At 40.4% G+C, this 21,670-nt stretch overlaps 1 protein-coding gene across 9 annotated transcripts in view; it reads left to right on the plus strand.

Annotated features, from left to right (window-relative positions):
• PHF21A (PHD finger protein 21A) overlaps nt 1-21,670 on the plus strand; it is a gene marked incomplete at its 3' end in the record, with an annotated part of 135,278 nt that overhangs the window by 111,510 nt on the left and 2,098 nt on the right. For 5 of the 9 annotated variants that reach the window (XM_084252275.1, XM_084252276.1, XM_084252278.1 and 2 more), the window contains 6 exons: nt 8,014-8,112; nt 10,949-11,000; nt 11,739-11,818; nt 12,288-12,348; nt 14,813-14,835; nt 20,519-20,674. In XM_084252275.1, coding sequence (XP_084108401.1) covers nt 8,014-8,112; nt 10,949-11,000; nt 11,739-11,818; nt 12,288-12,348; nt 14,813-14,835; nt 20,519-20,674 — 471 coding nt within the window. Of the gene's footprint in view, nt 1-8,013; nt 8,113-10,948; nt 11,001-11,738; nt 11,819-12,287; nt 12,349-14,812; nt 14,836-14,909; nt 15,074-20,518; nt 20,675-21,670 lie in introns of all 9 variants that reach the window. The other 4 variants (XM_084252272.1, XM_084252273.1, XM_084252274.1 and 1 more) reach the window with 1 other exon arrangement.

Consider the following 21,670-nt stretch of genomic DNA (forward strand, 5'->3'; position numbering starts at 1 on the left):
GTTGCTTATTATGTGATAACTTTATTCACAATGCTAAAGGGCCATTCTAATTGAAGAAAGTTGGGTTGCTTTTCCCACCAGCCTTTACAGATAGATTTAGATTTCTGTGTGAGTGTGCTCCCCCTGCTGGTTTTGAAGCAGAAAATCACAGATGAGTTCTGCTGCCCTCAATCAGGAAGCACAGATGAGCTAGTAAACAGAAAATACCATTTTAGTTTTGGCCCAATAAGGATCCAGATGAGGGTATGACTATGAAAGTCAGGAAGAACAAACAAAAGAAAGAAAGAAAGGGTTTTTATTGAAAGATTGTCCTTGGTTATTACAGATAATGAAGAGCCAAATGAAAAACTTAAAATGTCTAAAAACCATTCTTTTAACTCTAGAGGATTCAGACATTTTAGCGCAGACATTTCAGTCTTTCATTTCTAAAACCATGTTTTTGAAAAAACGAGTCTAGGGAAATACAGATAACCTCCAAAAATACTTAATGGTCCTGTGACAGAAAGACTTCCAAAAGCAAGAAAAAGGATTTTTAGGTGGTCATGATATTCTATTTAAAGAAAGACCAGTGATGGAGAAGAATTTTACAAAGAAAAGCATCTTCTTTCAGGAAAGTTATTTCATAAAGTCATTGACCTATTTCTAATTGCTCAGGCTTGAGACCTCATTCATCTGAAAATAATCTCTGGTGATTCTAAATCTTCTGCTTCTGGATGGCTGACCATGATTCAGAGGAGCTGGCCAGATGGTGGGGAATGAGGCGGCTTCCTGCTGCCGTGGCCTTCTTGAACAGAGGGGCCTTATGCACAGAGTGCCTGGCTTCCTACCCAGGCAGCTCATAAAGGCAGCAGACCTTGTACCAAGAAGCAGGGTACCAAAATCTTGTGCTCAGAGCATGCATCTCTATTCCTGGGGCGCCTGCTCAAGCCCCCAGGAAATGCTTTGAAAAATATTCAGTAATACTTACACATATTTTAGATTAGACGTTTTCAGACTTACTGTTAACTTAAATTTTTGAAAATAAAATGCTCAAGCTTAGCTTGAGTGAGGTCACATTTGGAAACTATCTACCCTTATATCTTAGGCTGACTCTCAAAGAGCCTCTGAGAAACCTTCCTGTTCCAAAGAATGTGGTTTCAAAACACTATTTTAGATTACTAAGTATTATTTCCCTTTGACCTTTTTAAAAGATTTTTAGAAAGCAAGAATTTTTTTTAGTTTTGTTTTATTTTTACATTTCTTTTTTTTTACTGGTTACAAAGATGTAATTCAGGTTCATTGTAAAAAAAATGCACACATTACAGAAATATATATTGTAGAAAGTATATATATGTATATATGTATTGGATTGTTGGAAAAGTCATGATACATTTTTGCTTGAAAAACAAAAAATATGGCATGACTTTTCTGACAACCCTATAAATGAGAAGAGTAAATGTTTCCCATAAGTCGTTATAAGTAGTTATAAGTAGTTTGTATTCCTCCACATATTTTCTGTGCATATACTAACACATTTTAAAGTTAAAACCAAAATCAGACAATTAATTATGCAACTTTTTGTTAGATCTTGAATATCTTTTCATTTCTAGCCTTACATGTTGATAGAGCTTTTTGTTGTAATATCATAAAAAGATATCCATGCTGTCTTAAAAACTAAAAAAAAAACAAATCTCCTGTAGTAGTAAATCCCATTCTCTCTCCTCTTGTTGATCTAATAGGGGAACCCCGTCATTGCTCTTGTAGTTTACAGACCACCTGGCTTCACAGTCTGACAGGGTACCACACTCCCTCCATAGGGATTCCCCTTAGACTGGACTCCATTCTCAGAATTCTCTTACTTCAGATCCTTCTACTATCCTTTTTTCTTTCATGTTTTATTCCCAATATCACATTTATAGCTCTGAAGAGATGTCAGGGATGGGTGAAGCCATGGAATGAGTGTAGCCATGGAAGTTACACTTACAGCCTGCTCAGGGTTATCAAAACCCATGTCCAGTATGTTCTCTGTGTGACTAGGCGAGATGGGCTCCTTCTTGCTTTTTACTGTTTCCTTTAGCGTGACAGTGTTCACTTAATAAAAACTTGTTGTTTAGGTGCCACGGCTATGCCACATGAGATATCTAAATACAAGGGTGGGTAAACCAAAGCCTGAACACTAGTCAGAGCACTTGGAGCAGGAACTGTGGCATTGCCTCCATGAGTTGTGTGGTTTCAAAGGCCTTCCACATTGGCACAGGAAAGGGAGCCGATGATGATGATGTCAGTTACCACAACTTTTCCTCCCCTGTCAGGAATCACTGGTTTCCTTATCCACTCCAGATAAGAGATTGATCCCCTGTCTTCCTTGTTTATTAGAAGCTATATTGACATTGTGGTTCTAAAAAAACAAATGATAGAATTTAAAGAGGCTAGAAACATATTTAAGTCAGAAAAGTAGATAAAGTCAGACACACTTATGTTACACCTCCTTTTACACCCTTGTTCTTTCCAGCACTCTGCAAAACGGAGCTAAGCACCTGTTGAAGGAGAGAGATAAATACTTCAAATCCATTAGACTATGCCTGAAGCAGCTAGTTCTAAGGAATTATGATCATTTCTTATTTACCCCATACCATCCCCTGCAACAGAGACTTCCATGGATATTCCCAGGGTTCTGTGGGAAAATAATTGCCAAATTGCCATAGGAACCTACACAATATCCTCTAAAACAGGAATATTTCCACAATGAACTATTATTCGTAAATCCCCATCTTGTCTCCTAGTAAACCTGAGCTGGTGACTCTTTGCCCTCTATTGTAGCGCTGGTGCCGCAGTAGAGAAAATAGACCCACGTGACCAGACAATGTTTTTTCCCCCTTTAACTTCATTTTGAATTTATTTAACTGTCATTAATAAAACTATTTGCATATTTATTTCTTTGAAAGTGCCTAAATTTGATTATTCATGTAGCTAAATCTCAGAAGGTGAATTTGGATTCGGATATAAATGGTTAATTTACTTCTAATCTTTTCTGGCCTTTGATTTCTGTCTTTATAATACCAAAAAGAACAAATTGCAAATTCACATAGCTATGTGTGTGAGGCAGGAAATATAAAAGGTAAAGCAGACTGGGAGTAAACAAGTGATAACATGATTACAAGAGATATCCCACTTTTATGCTTAGTTTCTCTTTGAAATATAATAGTAAGACAAGCACAACAAAGGTGCGATTTGGCCTTAGTGTCAAGAAGATAACAGAAAGCGCAAGAGATGCCATCTCAAGGAAGCAGCTACTTCTCATAGTGATCAATTTTTATAATATGGAAACATTTTCCAAAAAAAAGCCAGAAAAACATCATCTTGTTCTTAAAATACTAGTAACAATTGAAACACCACACAGACCAAGAAAAGAAAATAAAACAAAAGGGCCTATAGAGAGGCCTCTTTGACTCTCTGAAAGAAATCAAGCTTTTAGCTTAATTCATTTTTTTGTTTCCAAATTAATTTTTTAATTTGAAGTGAAAATTGCATCCCATACTATTAACCATATCATTAACTGCTGAACAATTCAGTGGCAGTCGATACATTCACAGTGTTCTGCAACCACCACCTCGATCTAGTTCTAAAACATTTTCATTAACACAAAATCAAACCCAGTTTTTAAGTAGTTACTTCCCATTTACTCTCCCATCTGCCTCTAGCAAGCCTCAGTTTGCTTTCTATCTCTAGATTTACCTGTTGTGGATATTTCATATAAATGGAATTATATACTATGTGGCCTTGTATCTGATTTGTTTCATTTAGCAGTGTTTTCAAGATTCATTCACATTGCAACATGTCAGTACTTCATTTCTTTTTAATGAAGAAAATATTCCATTTAATAAAAAATATTCCATATTTCTGTATACCATAGTTTATTCATACTATCACGTGCCTTAGGGTTATTTCCTCCTTTTGACTATTAGGAATAGTGTTGCTATGGATATTCATGCCTCTGTGTATGTTTGAGTACCTATTTTCCATGTTGTGGGTTTCTCTTTGAAATAGAAGACAGAAAAAGTTACAAATCAAAGATATAATAGTACTCCTTTTTATGTTATGTAGTTACCTTTATGTTATGGAGTTACTTTTTGTATGGTTTTAAGTTACCATTTAGAGTCTTTATTTCAGTCTGAAGGGGACTCTCTGGCATTTCATTTAGGGAGCATCTACCAATACTATCTTTTTGCTGGTTACTATTCTTGGTTAATAGTTTTTTTTGTTTGTTTGTTTGTTTTTTTTCTGCACTTTAAATGAGTCAACCCCACTGCCTTCTGCTTTCTGGTTTTTAGTGATCAATTGACTGTTAATCTTATTGAGGACCTCTTTGTTGTGATACATCACTTGTTTCTTGCTGCCTTTAAGATCCTCTCTTTGACTTCAGCTTTTGCCAGTGTGAATCTCTTTCAGTTTCTCTTACTTTGAGGTTGCTGAGTTTCTTCAATGTATGGATTTATAACTTTCATCAAATTTGGGAGCTTTTCAGCTGTTATTTCTCCTTTTCCTTTCCCTCTCCTCCAGGTGTCCATAATGCATATGTCAGTACGTCGGTAACACCCTTAGGCGCTGTTCATTTTCTGCTTGCTTTTTGCCTGAACCCTTCTAGTGAACTTTCCATTTCAGCTAATATTCTTTTCAGCTTGAGTTTCTAATTTGGTTCTTTTTAAAAAATAAAAGGTCTCTCTATTGATATTTTCTACTGGTGAGACATTGTGCTGCTGGTTTCTTTAAATTTTCTGTTACGTTTCCTCTAGCTCTTAAAGTGTATTTAAGACAGTTGCTTAGTCTTTCTCTAGATAGTCTGGTGTCTAGGCTTCCGTAGAGCCAGTTTCTGTGAATTTCTTTTTTTCCTATGAAGGTGCCATACTTTCCTGTTTTTTTTTTTTTTTTTGAATGCCTTTTAGTTATTGTTTGAAACTCTTAATTTTAAAATTACAACACAATAACTCTAGAAATTAGATTCCCCTCCCACCCTGGGGGTTTGCTGTTGTTAATTGTTGAGGGCTGTACTTACCTACTTAGTGTCTTTTCCAGACTGTTTTTGCTAAGACTGTTATGTGTGATGACTGAAATTTCTTCTTTTCAAGTGTCCACTAGTGATAGATTTCCTTAGACAATTGGAGCCAAGATGAAGAGGGAAATAATAAGTAAATTAAAAAAAAAAAACAAACTTTCCCAGTCTTTGCAAATTGGCTTTGAGCAGGGCAAATCTTTCAGCACTAGGCTAGGCCACTTATACCTCTGCTTTAGTCTTCACCTGTCCTCTCAGCCAGCAATAGGTACATGCTCAGGGATCTCTCAGATCATGTGTGAGTATGCCCTTAACCCTGGGAATGATCCAAGTACTCCAAATTCCCCTGTATGCATGATGGCCCTTCAAAGTCCTTACTCCTCCAGGAATCTTCCTTCTCAGCCTCCTCCTTCCCAGGCTTTGAAATCTGTTGTATACTTCTTCCACTATGAGCTGGGTGAATGGGGGTAACATAGTTGTCTTTAAATGTTTTCATCAGACACCACCTAGAAAACCTCACCAACCTAAGTTGGGTAAAACAAGGGTTGGCCCTAAACCAGTCCTCAGGGAGCCACCAGAGGTCAAAATGCACAGCCACAAGTTTTTGAGAACAAGGTCCATATTGCTCCCCCTGGCACCAGCAAGCCACACCGGGAAGGCAGGTCACCATTCCCACAGCATCTGTCCAGCTAGGGTAAGGGGTTTTGTAGGTAGCTAAGGAAAAATGCTTTCTTACTGAAATTTAGCAACCTCTTTATTCAGTAAGTGCTCCCCTGGTTGCTATAAGTTTTTTATTAGGTACTAGGGTTCTAAAAAGTTGATTCTGCTTTTGCCAGTTTAATGGTTTCTTCAGTGGAAGTACTGATTCTCAGAGCTCCCTACTCTGTCATTTTTGTGATGTTGCTCCCCTACCCTAATATTTTTTTGTTTGTTTATTTTAAGCAGCTTAAAACAACATTTATTAACCCACAGTCTGTCTCAGGATCAGGAATAGAGTTGTAGCTTTAACTGATTGGTTCTAATTCAAGGTCCCTCACAAGTTTTCAACCCAACTAATTGGCCAGGATGCTGTCATCTTAAGACTCAACTCCGGACTTCCAGACTCGGTCTCGTAGTTGCTGGCAGGCCTCCCTTCCTCCGGCTATTGAGCACCTGAGTGCTATTCACAACATGGCTATTGCCATCCCCCCAAATGAGAGACCCATGGGTGAAAGATACCCCCAATGTTTTGTTTGCTTCATCTTTGGGGTGCTTTCAGTATTCTTTATCTAACCCTGAGATTAGTGTGCTCTTGCCTGAGTGAGAAAATTTGAACTCTGGGTAATTCCTTAGTGGAGAGAATTGTTTTGCTCTTCCCCAGAAACATTGCCACTCAGTGCTGTACTCAACCTTAGATAAGGACTGAGAGACTCCAAGGAACTTCACACAGCCTCGAAATGGAGCAGCAAACCATTAACAGTTGACCTTCACTTTTCTCTCCTCTCTCAGACTGGTGTACTCCCACATTCAGAGGGCTATGAAAATAAGCTTGGTACCCAGGACCTTACAAATGTCACTATGGAGTGCTTTCCTGTTGTCTCCCTTATAGGTGTTTTATGGAGGAGATAGGTCCTTCTAGGATAGAAGGAGGTATGTGTGAGAGAGAGAGAGAAAAGGCAGATATAAGTGAGTGTTCATGTAGGTCCTATTCCCCATTAAGAAGATAAGCAACTCTACTGCAAACCTCCTTTTCGTGAGGCACTGTTCTTGGCACAAAAGGTGCAAAGGTGTGTGAACAGTCCCTGTTTTCAAGTGGCTTAATATAAAGGGGGAAATATGACAGGGCACTGGTTAAAGAAATGCATGCCAACACTTGTACCCCAGAACAGTCACTGTCAGGGTACTGATGAGGGAGATGCTTGCACTTTCCTAAAGTAAAAAATATAAAAAGTAGAAGGAAATGCGCAAGTGGTCAGGAGAGGAAACAAAATATCTTTGTTACTGCATTAGTTTTACAGATCTAGTAAAATATTATAAAGCATAATGATTTTTGAAAATTTTTGGTGCCCTGCTGGTAGGACCAAAGTCTTTCATTTGACTCCTGCTCATCAATAATGAGGCATTTTCTCATTTATTTAATTACTTCTTGTTGCCATACAAAAAGACTATTAGCATCACATATTTCTTTAATTTTGAAAAAATAAATTAGGTTTGTGTTTACAGTTTTCTATCCTCTGTTATAATATCACTTCAGTATTTACAGAGGGCTTCATAAAATGAATTAGCTCATTGGGTTGTGATAAGAATAGCAATGCAAGGCCAGTCTACCAATTTGCTAGCTGCCATTTGTGTTTGAAGATGGTATGCTACTGGTGTTTCTTTTGTTTGAAATGGATGCATCTGGAAGAGGAGGTTAGGGATAATCAGGATGTCAGCTTCTTGCAAAATGGCCTTTTCTTGGCACTTGCATCTCTAATGGGTGATACAGGCAGGTTTTAAATATCCCAAGTAAGGGTAGTTCTACAATCTCTCTTAGATTATGATTGGAATTATATTGAAATAGAAGAGTATGTGTGTAAGATTTTTTTGGACACTACTTGGATCTTCAGCATGCTATGGACTGGAGCATGACCCAAGTGTGACAAGGGTGGGCTTGCTTCTAGAAAACTGTCCCTATATCCTAACATTGAAATCAGAGCTTGAAGCTCTACTTTATTTTTATGCGTAGGGATTAAGCCATGAATTTTTTCTTTTGTGTAATTTAGACTTGTACTTATAGATTCATATCTATTCTAGCTACACAATTTAATCATTTCAACTGGGATTTTACATTTTACTTTTCCCTCTTCCAAAATGAAATCCATAATATTAAGTTATTTATTAATAATGTTTCCACTTTGAGTATATTATTTTTTTCCCTTCTTGGCTATAGTTAAACTACTGTTTGTTTTCATTCTTTCAATAAAAAATGAATTCTGAATTTTTATTTAATTTTCCTCTCCTAGACAATTAAATCCCATACAGAAGCAGATGAGAAACAAACGGAGAGTCGCACCATTACTCCACCTGCTGCACCAAAACCAAAACGGGAGGAGAACCCCCAGGTAGGCCTGCCCTCCAAAGGTGTGGCTCAGTCTGTGCCGTGTTACTTGTCCTCACCTACCAGAAGGAACACCTGCTCTCTGCTGAGTCTCTTGATTTTCCTTTTCATGCACTTTCTCAGTATTCAGTAATGTTATTCCTAGTCAGGTTGCAAGTGTGGCCTGGAGCGTCCATTAACTGACAAATAGGCATTTCATACACCTGTTACAAATTTGAAATGTAAGATTAATGGTTATTTTCCTTGCTATCCTATTTCATTCCCGATGATCATTAATGTTTTCTTTGTCTCCGCCAGCATTCATAAGGTGTGCAGTTCCCTCAGATAATGTCTTTAAGTTATCGATTACAGTTGTTACAGTGCATTTTTGTTATTACCATTGTATTGCATTAGATCCCCAATCCCAAATGAATCAGCAGCTCAAAAAGTATTTCATTAAAGCATAAAAGTAGGGATGAAAATAGTAACATCTGTATTACAACTTATGATCAAATTATAGACATAAATAGCAAGCAAGTCTGGTACAAATATAGAATGTAAATTTGTCCTTAGACAAGAGAAATTTTTAGTTTGATGTGTTTGCATAAGCGGCTGTAAAAGAAAAATGTGAACAGGTAATATGATGATGAATATCTGATAGCTGGATTTTATTAGACCAGAAATACATTTCCTTCTATTCTCAGTGCATTCTTTGTAATGAAACCATGTTAAATAGTGGCATGAGCCATTAAAGTTTCATGTCATTTTTTTTTTTAATGCGGTGGTTTAGTAAGCCAATTCAGGTTTTTCTAAACTAGTAAAAATTACAATTCTTACTGAAATGAAGTGGATTAATTTGTAATTTATCTTTAAAGAAGGGGGCCAAAATGTGAACCAAAAAGTAATAGTAGTCCCGCAAATTGCTGGGAAACATATAAAATCATCTACAAAATTAATGACAAGTATTATTCTTGGAAGTGGAAAACTAGAGCAAGCTATTGGCAAAATTTTCTTACCAAGAGAGACTGAAGGATATTTTAGGTCAGTGGCACAGTGAGAGGCAAGCAAGTGCCTTCTTGTGTACCAACAGATGCCTCACTTTCTAGCTAGAATCACTTTAATCTGTAAAGAGAACACATTAGCTCTTGACATACATGTGGTTCATAAACTAGGCAAAAGTTCTTGACAACTTTTTGTTCTTTTTAATCAGAACATCTAGAGAGGGTTTTTTTCCCTTAATATAATTCTTTTGTGAACTTGACCTAGACTACAAAGGTAAATTAGATGTAAGTAGACAAGAAGGGTGCTGTTACTTGATTAAAAGAAGGAGCATTGTCAGCTTCCATACTGCTTTATTATCAGAGAAGAGTGGGCAGGCAGCCTTTTAATCTTGAGAAAGTGTTTTTTTTAAAAGATTTATTTATTTATTTATTTATTTATTTATTTATTTTTATTTATTTATACAAGAACTGGGGTACAGGCCTGATGCACGGGAGGGTGAGAGGTTTCACCATAGACAGAGCGGGGAACAGAACAGGCAGACTGATGAAATACACTGCTGAGGGGAGCAGCGCGCGAGACAGGAGAGGTCTGCTTCGCCATGTGGGACCCTGGCCAGCCGGCCGGGATCAAATTGGCGCTGCAGAGGCTGCGGACAGCTTCACAGCACGGCACTCAACCACCTGCGCCACCAGGGAAGGCCCTAATCTTGAGAACGTTTTAATAGTGAGCATTAGGAATGTAGTTAATTGGCAACTACAAAACTTATGCCATTTCAACATACAGTGTGGAAAATGGGTGAGACTGCTTTTCTATAGTGTTCTGGCTGTCAGGAAGTTAGGTGTCCACCTAAGTTTTGAAGTAAGAAATAAAATAAAAACATTTCTTCAGGACTGAGGACACCAGTAAAGCTCATTTCTGTGTTCTCAAGTGGCTTGCTCGAGAACTGTATGTTCATAAAACACTCAGTCTCTTGACTAGCCTGAACTTACCACTTCAGGCCAAAATGTCTTGATATTTAATGTTGAGGAGAAAATGTCAGAATCTTTAAAGACCGAACTGTGATATAAATAATTCTACATGAATATGTCTCCTCTAACAATTGATGGTGTTCTTTACTCATTGGAAAAAGAAATTAATGATGTATTAAATGTGGGAGATTTAGTGACCACATGAAGTGATACAGCATACCACATGCAACCAAAGAGCAAAATAGGAATCAAACTGTTGTTATCTCCAGCTTGAAGCCTCTAATCCATCTTTGGGGTGCAGTATTCTATTCACTCTAGCTTTAGGATAGTGGTCTGAAGAGAGGCGTCTCTCCATGTTTTATTGCATGTTTGATTGTACCTAGTATTAAGCAAACCCACCAGCTGTTGCTTTTAAGGTTCATTTAGCTTTGGGTCAGCATTTTAGCATTGCCCAGTAGTGAAATGTAAGAAACTCTGACCTCTCCTGATAAAGGCACCTAGTCAGTGACAAGAGAAGTACCTAGAATATGAACTTTGTTGTATGGGAGGCCCTTTGTAATCCTCTGCATATTTTTTGAATGTGAAATCCTCTTCTCTCTAAGAGGATCCTGTAAAAAATTTAGGTCATTCAAGATGCTGACATGTGTCATTGAGAAAGTAGATGTAGGCCCCAGTCCTTCTCTCTTGGCCCCAGTAAGACTAGAAAGCCTCCAGAGTGGCCCCATGGCTGCTAAGAGTAGCAGGTGCCCACTCTTTGTTCACCTGAACTCAGCCTCCTTCAAGTGATTGGCCTGCTAAGCCTGTTTCCCCTAGGTGTCTAATTAGGAACATTCAATTGGCTTTGTGAAAACCCAAACTGAATTGTATTCTTCTTTTGTTTCTCTGGCACAGAAACTTGCCTTCATGGTGTCTCTAGGGTTGGTAACACATGATCATCTAGAAGGTAAGAGAAGACATTCATGGCTCCGCCTTGCTTCTGGTCTAGAACTTTGTTCTTATGAGTGGTGTTTCATATATGGCTAGAACAGGAAATTCTAACATAAATGGAATCAGTGTGGACTTTAATTCCTTTAGAATATAAGTTCCTCTAATATAAGTCCCTCTAATGTTCCGCTCCTCCCCTTCCTGTCTTTTTGTATCCACACTGTTGTCCTGGGGAAACTCCCCACTTGCCTAATTTAAAAGGTGACTTCAGGTGGGAGGGCAGTATCTTTTTTTCTCTCCTGAAGCACAAAACAGCAAATTCCCCTTTGTCAAGTCCTTATATTTTTCAATCATTCTAGGTTATCAAAATCTTAAGAACAGTTACAAAGCTGTACCTGTATTGATTACTTAATTCAAGAATGGTGAACTATGGTTATTCAACCAAGGTCTGGGCATAAAGTTCATCCACACCTATGTTACAGTCATCTAAAAATAAATCTGAACACCTTGTTTACAAGTGTCTGCTGTTAAGCTCTCCCTCACATTGTGGAACAGTGTGGTCTTGCTCTCTGAGAGGTCAGACTGCCTAGTCCCACCTATTTGCTCCCAGCAGTATGTTTTTCTCTGCAGAGGCTGCAGCGAAACCAGAAGTTTTGCCCCTGTTTCTAATTTATCATGGGAAGACCAATAGATAAACAATGCAGTTAAGCGTTTTAGGCTTCCTATATTTCTAATCCAAACCTTTTGCTTTCCCAAGAAATCCAAAGCAAGAGGCAAGAGCGAAAAAGAAGAACAACGGCAAATCCTGTCTACAGTGGAGCAGTCTTTGAGCCAGAGGTACTCCTGGCCAGCATGTGGCCTTCCCCTCTGTCTCCATGTCCATCTGTTCGGCACCTCCCATCTGAAAGCCTCCTTACAAGCAGCACCCTGATTATATTTGACCAGCTTGGGGAAATGATGGATTTTTCTCTGACCGCATTATTCCATTTTTATTCTTCGGTGCTTTCCCCTTAGTTTCTTGTTCTGTTTTGTTTTGCCCGGAGTCTAAGCAGATATATCCCTGACTTAAAAATTTAACTTATTGTGGCTTCAACACAACTGTCATCTGATGGGAAGGGAAACCTCCCTGGAATATTCTTTCAGAGCCTAGTACATGTAATAAAACCCTTTAATACCAAGACCTTGGGGTGACAAGCACAAACTAGTTGGCATCTTGACAGGCATGCTGGGTTTGGGTTTATCTTGTTCCATTATTAGTAGTAACATACTATACAACCAGTCACCTTTCCTTTTACAATCCTCAAAGCGTAAGAAGAGTGCAGTCACATACCTGAACAGTACAATGCATCCTGGGACCCGGAAGAGAGGTGAATATCTTTTTGTTTCTCTCCCTTGCTGTTGCTTTTGCTTTCTGTGTTGTGTTTCTCCCCCCTCCCTTCTTCCATTGTCCTAGAGCCTGTCTAACTCCTAAATCCCCTGAAAATAGTTTTGTTGTTATTGTTCCCTGAGTATGGGGGAGAAAAAGGGTGAGATTTCTTACTACACTTCTGTATACTCAAAAGCTGCCTTTCCTGGGATTCTGGCAAAGCTGACTCAGGGGAATGACTTAAGGCAGCATTTCTGTCCGGGCCCACCAGGGAGACCACCCACAAATAACAACAGTGAGCAGAGACCATGTGAAAGGAAGCATTTTAGCATCAGTAAGCAGAACAGAGCACTGCTGTTGCCAAGGTGTTCTTGGTAGTGTCTGAGTCCTCAGGCTGCAAGCAAGACAAGAGCATGATTCTTTAAGTTCCTGCAGACTTTCAGGGAAAGAGAGAGGTACCCATACCTAGGACTTACAACCTGTGAAAAGAGGGCATCTCCATGTAAGAATAAAAAGGTCACTGTCAAAACAGACTCCCTGTAAGCAAAAATTCCTAAAGAGCTCCTTCCTCATATTTCGCACCTCTGGGGTTGGGGGGATCCACCTTACTCTTAGGCAGAGCAGAGGCTTAGGTAGCAGAGGCCTCAGCAGCAGCAGCAGCAGCAGCGGCAGCAGTAGCTGTAGCAGCAGCAGTAGCTCTCACCACGCAGGTCTAAATAGGTCTTAATAGCTCAGAGTTTGAGCTCATAAACAAGGTTCTAAAATTGTTCTTTGATGTCAGTAATACATCCCAAGGTCCCTTTCTCCACATGATAATGTGTCCCTGAATTATAGTTCCAGGCTAGAAAGGTTGCAGAGTGAGTGGAGTAGCATACTAATTTTTGCGTATGCACACACAATCTCAGCTTCGGAGGTCATCCTGACCTTACCTCTGCTTTAGGCTGGGCTTGGACTATACTGATAGCACCTCCTACCCACAAAAGGAGATCGTATACTCTCCCTCAGCGACCCAGCCAAATGTTTCATCAGCCCCATCCAAGTAGTCAAAAATATTTAGATGGGAATCCCTAAGTCTTTGCTCCATATGAATTCCTAGGTCACAATAACTAGTGTCATGGGTTATTTTGTCTTGTTTTTGTTTTTTGTTTTTTGGCAATTTTTAGTGACCTCTGACAGACTTTTTAAAAAGGAGCCCCCAGACAGAAGTGGCAGTTAATTGGCCTGCTGGTGGCCAGTATCTGCTAAGAGAACAGGGGTTAAATGAGCCAGAAAGACCTTGCCATCTCTTGCCAAGGTCAGAGGATGAAAGCCTTGAATTCACAATGCTTAAGATGTGCCTTTTGTGAGTAAACAAAGAGCATTCATCTTCTACTTCCCCTTTTAGCAGCACTAAATTCCCTAGAAAAGGCAAACCAGTACATATGTCTTTGTGCTGCAGACATTGCCAGTTTAACACAGATAGGTAGCGTCTGACAGATTCGTGACTCTGTGCACGATTCTAATATAAACAACAACTGCTGGCGAAGTCATGATCCTGTGCACCGTCTACCAGGGCTTGCAGGCTGTTGTGTGTGTACCTCTCTGGCTCTCTCCTTTACCTTTGTATTCCACATACACTTTATCACTGACAGCTTGGAAGCTATGACCCTGGTCCTTAGGTGACATGGACCCTGAATTAGCTGTATGAAAGGCAAGAGCGGTTGACCTGGACTTCCCACACCCATTAGTGCTCATCGATAAGACCCACTATAGCCATGAGATGGGGTTCAAAATGCTCTCACGCAAATCAGATTTCTCAGTTAAGCAGTGTTGCAGACAACAGGGCCTCTCCTGAGACTTTAGAACAGCTCCAGTTCTTAGACATGTGGTTCACCAAGTGTTTGTGATGTGCAGTGGGGAGACAAGCACCTGGGAGGGTCATAACTCATTGTTAAGCCCACATCTTTTTAGCTCTCACAAGCTCTACCAGCAAAGAGTAAGAATAATTAACATGAATTTTGCCTCCTCACTTTGCCTCTCTACCCTCACCAGCAGTGACACGACTAAAATGTAGATAGGAGAGAAATGAAAAGCAGAATCCTGAATAATAGGATTGGTGGAAACCGAGAATCATTAATATTATTGTCAGATTGATAGTTGCAGAGAAATCTTAGAGAACAATATGCAAAATACATGGAAAGTAAAATCTTCTTCCTGGCCTTGCTCCCTTTGAGCTTTGACATCTTGGTACTCACATTAGAAACCTCAAATTGTGACAGCCCACGCATGTCACCGCAGTCTGTGCAGGGCCAGGCCCTTTAACACGACCCAGCACCTCCTGTCATTCTCCAAGGCTCTCTCACTCTCCCAACTTTTGAGACTCCTGCAGTTGTTTCTGATGACCTTTAAATCTGTGCTTCTCTTCCTCTCTTTGGGACTGTGGTATTAACCTTCTGTCTGCTACCTCACTTCCTTTTCCATGCTAGCCAATGAGGAACACTGGCCAAAGGTATGTAAGATCATTTTTCCCCCTTTCTTTCCCTCCCCCTTTTTTCCCTTTTGTTCCCTTCTCTTGGTATATAGGTCGTCCTCCAAAATACAATGCAGTGCTGGGGTTTGGAGCCCTTACCCCAACATCCCCCCCATCCAGTCATCCTGACTCCCCTGAAAATGAAAAGACAGAGACCACATTCACTTTCCCTGCACCTGTTCAGCCTGTGTCCCTGCCCAGCCCCACCTCCACAGACGTAAGTAACGTGGGAAAAGCTCACTCTCTTTCTGAGAGCTCAGATGGGGAAGCCGTTATCATGTGTTGTCTCCTTACCAGCTGCATTTCCTTGACTAACCCTGGAACAGCGGTAATCCCTGCAGGACACTATATGCCATGTAAGGCAGCTTTCTGCTGGGGCCCCAGCTCCTGCCATGGCCTTGAGAATCTTGTTAAATTCATCAGGAGGCTCACACAGAGTTCTCAGAGCCTGGATTAATCGGCTGTCAATGAGTTCTCAGGAAAGGGCTGAGATAGGGACTTCAGCGCATATAATTGAGAGGTGTGCAGTGCTGTCATCCGTGTTGGGGGGTGGGGGAAATGAACAAGGTGTATCTTCCCCTAGCTGTCCTTGTTTCCTGATTCAGGTAGAATTCCAAAAGTAGAAAACTTTTCTTTAAAACACCTTTTCTCAGCAGAGTTAATCAAAAATAGGTTCCTGAAAAAAATGTTAGATACTTAGTAACCCTTCACCCAGAATTCAAGACTGTAAACAGTCCCTTGAGTTTTTAAAAGAGCATTTACAAAGTAGTGGATTCATTTAAGGAATATATACTGAGCCCTGCTCTGCTGAGCATGCATTGTTCCTGAGGCTGGGCACACAGCTGGAAACAGAATAACTCCCTGCCCTCGAGGAGCTCATATTGTATGGCCAGAAGCAGGTGATACACAGATGAACATGTAATATGTCAGGTGGTAGTAAGTGCAGTGAAGAAAAGTGGGACAGAATCAGGGGCTTCAGGAGTCGTGGCAGGAAGGTTGCTCTTTCATGAGTAAGAGTAGAGAAAGAAAGTCCCTCTGATAGGGTGCAGAGTACTTGGTGGGAGAAACATTCCATGCAGAGGGGATGGTAATGCACAGGCCCTGATGTGGAAGTGTGCATGGCATGGAAGAAAAGCAAGAAGGCCAGGATGACTGGGGTGGAGGGAGCAGAGGTGAGACCCAGAGGTGGCAGGGCTGTGGCTCTTGAAATGGGAACCACTACAGGGTTTTGAGGAGTGACATAGTTTCTCAACTTTTTATTTTGAAAAACTTCAAATCCACAGAAAAGTTGCAGAACTATACAAAGAACATACACAGACAGACACATACACATATGTATACACATCCTTCACCTAGACTCACCTCTTGTTACCACTGTGCCAAATACGCTTCTCCCCATCACACACACACATTTTCTGAACTAATTAAGAAGTTGCAGATGTCATGGATATTCACCCCAAATACATCAGTGTATGTCTCCTAAGAACAGAGATGTTTTCTCATGTGTAGTTACAATGTAGTTATTGAATTGAAGAAATTTAATAGTGACAAAATATTACATAATATATTGTCCATATCTGATTTCTTCTGTTGTCCCAATAATTGGCTTTTCTATGCTCTAGGATCGAATTCAAGGTCATTGTGGACACTTACTGTCATGATGTTGTCTCTTCAGTCTCCTTGCTCTGGAAGTTCCCCAGTCTTTCTTTGTCTTTCATGACGTTGACACTTTAAAACAGCAATTGCTATATGTGCGTTGCCCCTCTGTTTGGGTGTGTTTTTCCTCACAAATAGACTCGGGGATGCATTCTCACAGGCCACAAAATAAGTGATGATGAGTCCTCAGCACATCACAGCAGGAGGCACATGATGTCAGTCTGTCCCACTCGTGGGCGTGTTACCTTTCTTCTCTTATGATAGTTCCCATCAAATTTCTTCACTTGCAAAGTTGTCTGTTTCTTCTGATGGAGATAAGTTTGAGTCTGTATAAGTACCTAGTTCCCCAGAAAACTCTTACCCAGTGGTTTTTAACATCCTTTAATGGTTCTTGCCTGCATTTATTGTATTTATGGTGATTGTAAAATTGATTTGGATTTTAAAAGATCGCTGTGTCTGAAATAGAGAAGAGGTTGGGGAGGATAGGATGGAAGCAGGAGACTAGGTAGAAGGCTATTGTCGTCCAGGCAAGAACCAGTGATGACTTGGCCTAATCAGACGGGAGAGTAGACATGGAGAAGAGTTACCAGAGCTGCGTGTTTTGATGAGCCAATGGGATTGGGTAATGGGGTATGAGAAAATGAGAATAGTCAAGGGTGAATCCCAGGTTGTGGCATAAACAGCTAGAAGAATGAAGCAAATGATGACAGGAAGATCAGGTTTGAGAAGGGAAACCTAGTTTCATTTTGTACATGTCCCACTTCTTGTCTGTAGGGTCATCTTCAGGTAAAATGTCCCCTGAACTTGAAGGTCCTCCGAACTTATTAATGGCCTACCCTCCCCAAAGAGCAGAAGGGTAGCATTTGCAAATCCTGAGGAAAAATTCCAGAAGCAACAAAGGGAGTGTCATCTTTGGAGAGGCAGGGTCATCCAAGATCACAGAAGAGTTATATTCTCCTGGCTAGGTTTCCTTCCTTGGCACAGCTGGTGGCTACCACCCAGTCTTGCCATGAAGATTCAGCATTTCATCTAGCTTTCCTGACTTTTGGCATGAGTAAATGATACAGGTTTTCTGCCTGTCCTGTTAATGGACACCAGGAGTCCCTGTCAGAAACCTTGTTTGCTAGCAACAAAGATTGTTCAGTTGAAGCCGTCCCAAAGGAGTTGCCAGCTCATGGCTTCTTGGTAAGGATCTCCATCTAGGGTGGCGCATAAATGCTGGGGAACATATGCTTCTGTGGCTCTGCGTGTGTGTGTCTTTCCTCGCCAATGCTGTTTTGTTTTTTGTGATTTTTGACTGAGGGGGCTTAGGGACTTCTTGGAAGACTGAACCAAAGGGTCCACTCAGATCAAATCACAAGCTAAAAGCTTCTGCCAGGTTTCGTCTTAAAATGCAAGCATTGTTCTTTTCAGAAATCTAAAGATAAAAGAAAGCTTTACTAAACCACTAAAATACGTTGAGAACTTCCTAAGTTAAACCCAGTGGAATGAAATTTTTAAAAAGATAATTGACTTCTACTTTCGCAGTATCCCAGCAGTGGCAGTGATTAAAATCAACACCCAGGGCTCTGCATGTTTGCTGCTGGGTGGCATAAGCCCTGACAACATTAATTAAACAATCACAGTTGAGAGGCAGGCATTTCCTCGGAATCAATAGCCATCAAGAAGGGGTTGCTGATACAAGCCCCAGCCGGACACTAATCCTCAGGATGTACCTTGTTGCCACTATCATCACTTTTATGAGAAGAGAAGATAGCTTGGCATAGTTATAAAACAAGTTTTTAGCAAATGATGAAGTCGTAATTCATATAGCTAGGGTGCTTTCAAAAGAAGTGCATGTCTTTATCTTCTACAAAGAACCATCTTTCACTTTATCATTTGGTTCATGGTGATAATTTGATCAGTCACCAAAGTCTCAACCTTTTGACCTGATGCTGCACTTCCATGGTGCAGCATATCCTCTGCTCTCTTTAAGCAAAGAACCAATTCTGTACGGATGGGTGATGTATCTTGGAATTTTATATTCATTTCTATAGGCAGTACTCATAGTGTGATTCCTGAGACTCTTTCTGGGCACCATTATGTCCGAACTATTTTTGTAATAATACTAAAATACTCTTTGCCATTTTCATTCTCATTCTCTCAAGAGTGAACACTGGAGTTTTCCAGATACTGCATGGTGTGCGATAATGTCAACACTCTGATGACTAATAAAATGTGTAACTTGTATATTTTGGGGTTTGTTATTTTTTAATACACCATATTTGTAATTTCTATGATTCTGTAATTATTTCAAAATAAAAAGTTGTAGAACTTAGAATATAATAAATCTCAGTAGATAAAACTCACATAAGCAGTAGCTCCTGAGGTGCTTAGTAATTTGAAGAGTTTGAAGGGGACTTTAAACACCAAAAAAGATGAAGAACTGCTGCTATGGGATTGGTAAACAGGCTAGGAAGATTGCTTTCCTTCAGAAACTTGAAATAATTTAACCTTGATTTTATGTGTGCTCTACCTTCTGCTTCCTGATCAGAAGTAAAAGAAAGTGAGCAGTCTCTGAAGCCATAAAATTTGTGTGAACTTCATAAAGATGCAGACCCCAACATGGGGCTACCGTTTTAGGGAAACTAGCTCTCTCAGCTTGATTTTAAAGATGAAAGAAGAAAGTCACAGTTTTTCGGGGGAGTCATACCTTATTTCTTTCAGGGCCTGGAAGTTAAACTGTTAGACTGAATGCTCACGCACTGGTTTGTGCATGTACTGACTACCTTTTTCTACTGGCCAGAGACTAAAATCCATCCACACACTGATGTATCTTAGAACTTTTTGCAGCTGGTTTTCAAGGCTGCCATATACCCTAGTGAATCTAATTCTGTAAAGAACATTTTCTTTCCTTTAGAGCGTAATTGTTAAGTCTGTGTAGATATATTCCTTCAGTGGTGGTGGTTGAGGCGGTATAAAAAGGAAGAACAGGGCGTTGCTCTATGTTTCGTTGCTTCTTCTGAAAAGTTTTTGTTAGACCTTCTGGCAGAATAGCCTAGAAATCTAAAACAACACATTGGAAGTGAAACAGGGGTCTGCTCCAAGCTGTGGGTGCTGCCCTGCTACTAACTTCTGACACTTCCCTTCCGTCTTCACTTCCCTGGTGTCCTTGGTCAGCGGCATTAATCCTGTTCGGAGAACATGCCAGGCATTGACTTGCTGAAAAATCCTTCTTTAATACCTCACTTTATTCCCCTGTGTTCTTTCCAAATTTCAGATCTGCTTTTTTTCTGACGGTGCCTTCTGCTCAGAGGGCCCGTGCATGCTTACCCAAGTGCCAGGACTTATCCCTGATGGGGTTGGGGGAGACAGGCAGAGTGCCCTGGGGCTGCTCTTTTTTCCATCTAGCGAAGTATTTCATTGGGAGGAAAGAGGCCTTCCAGAATAAAATGGCCCATTGAGCAATAAATGCCAAATAGTGATTTTAAGATAACATTGTCAGCTGCTGCTTTGGCTTTTTAAAATCTTCTTGGTAGAAAGCTCATAGGGGTTAATTTGTTCCTGACTTAATCTTTTCCTATTTGAACTTCCACTATATATTTTTTTCTCCCTGAACAGTTCTTCTAAACTTCCCCCCAAAATGATAATGAGAATTGTTTGTATCCTAACGTGGAAGCAGGTTGATAAAGGATTTCACTATTTTCAAGCTATCTGAATGTGGGTTGGACTCTACCAATACGTAAAATTGCTGTGCTATCACCTGTAACATTAATTTTGGCCGAGGTGACTACAGGGATTTCCAGTAAACTCTGCTTTAAATTCAGAATACTGTCCCTACCTGAGAAACTTAAGTCATGTGGAGCAGGTGGACACTTGTTCCATTGATGATACCCCAGTTTTCTTCATCACTCATAACATGTCGGAAGATTGTCCTAAAGCATTTATATGTATCCAGAATGTACATGTTAATATTCAAAGTTTACCTTTTCTGTCCTTTCTCTTACCTTTCCTCTTGATTTCATAGGGTGATATCCATGAGGATTTTTGCAGTGTATGCAGAAAAAGCGGCCAGTTGCTGATGTGTGACACATGTTCCCGTGTGTATCATCTGGACTGCTTAGACCCTCCTCTGAAAACAATTCCTAAGGGCATGTGGATCTGTCCCAGATGTCAGGACCAGGTACTGTGGGTGGGTCAGTCGGGTAAGGGGCAAAGGAGAAAGACAGTGTGGTCAGGAGGACCTGTGCCCTCTAATCTGCAGTAATGGCAGAATCTCTTCCCTCCCCTGTAGTTCTTACGAGACCACATCTGCTCTATTCAGAGCTCAGCACTCTCCCATGCAGTGTCCATTCTCGAAGGGTCTCTGGTGTATTCATGAGGCAGTGACTTCACGTACCAGTGAAGAGACCCTAACTGCTTTTCTTTATTTGAAATGACTTAGTCTCATTACCTGACCCCTTGAAAGTCCGTAAGACTTTGCCTCATTCTCTAAGAATGGTCCAGACCTTGTATATGGTTTTGAAACTGTCCTTTAGAAATAAAATCCTTTTTCTCAGCTATCCATTTATCTTTATGTCTTTGTTTTCACTACAAGCTGTCTCACATCTTTTTTAGAAGTAGGCAAAATATAAATAATAAATGTCCAGTAGCTCAGCAAGCTTTGGGATCCTGCTCAGTTCTTTGGAATCATGATTTGAGAGAATCATGGTTTCCCCTTTTAACTTGGGTCCTCACTCATGATGTTGTAGAGACAACTCTGAGTGTTCTCTTCCTGGATGCTGCTCTGTGACCCGCTGGTGATTTTCTACACAGGGTCTATTTATATTTTCTGTCCTTGATCAGGCTGTTTTTGAGGACTTAGAAAGCTCAAATTGTGCAGGCAGCCATGTCAGGTAAGGATGTGCCAGCCCGTGGCTATTGCTCTGTGTAGACTGTCAGCTGTGTGCTGGGGAGTCTGGCTGCCAGAGTATCTGGGGTCACGCTGCACGTAGGTGCCCAGCATGAGCCAGCCTGTTTCTAAGCCGGGCTGAGGAGTGTAGCTCCTCCAGTGAACCTCATTCTCTCAGCTTGGTAGAGTCCAGCAGCTGTAAACCAAGTTTTTACAGCACTGCCACCATATATTCTTCCTAAATTGACTGCCAGCAGCTGTAGACACACGGCTTGTTGTTACACAGGG

Source organism: Talpa europaea, assembly GCF_964194135.1.
Source record: "Talpa europaea genome assembly, chromosome: 1".
NCBI lineage: Eukaryota > Metazoa > Chordata > Mammalia > Eulipotyphla > Talpidae > Talpa > Talpa europaea.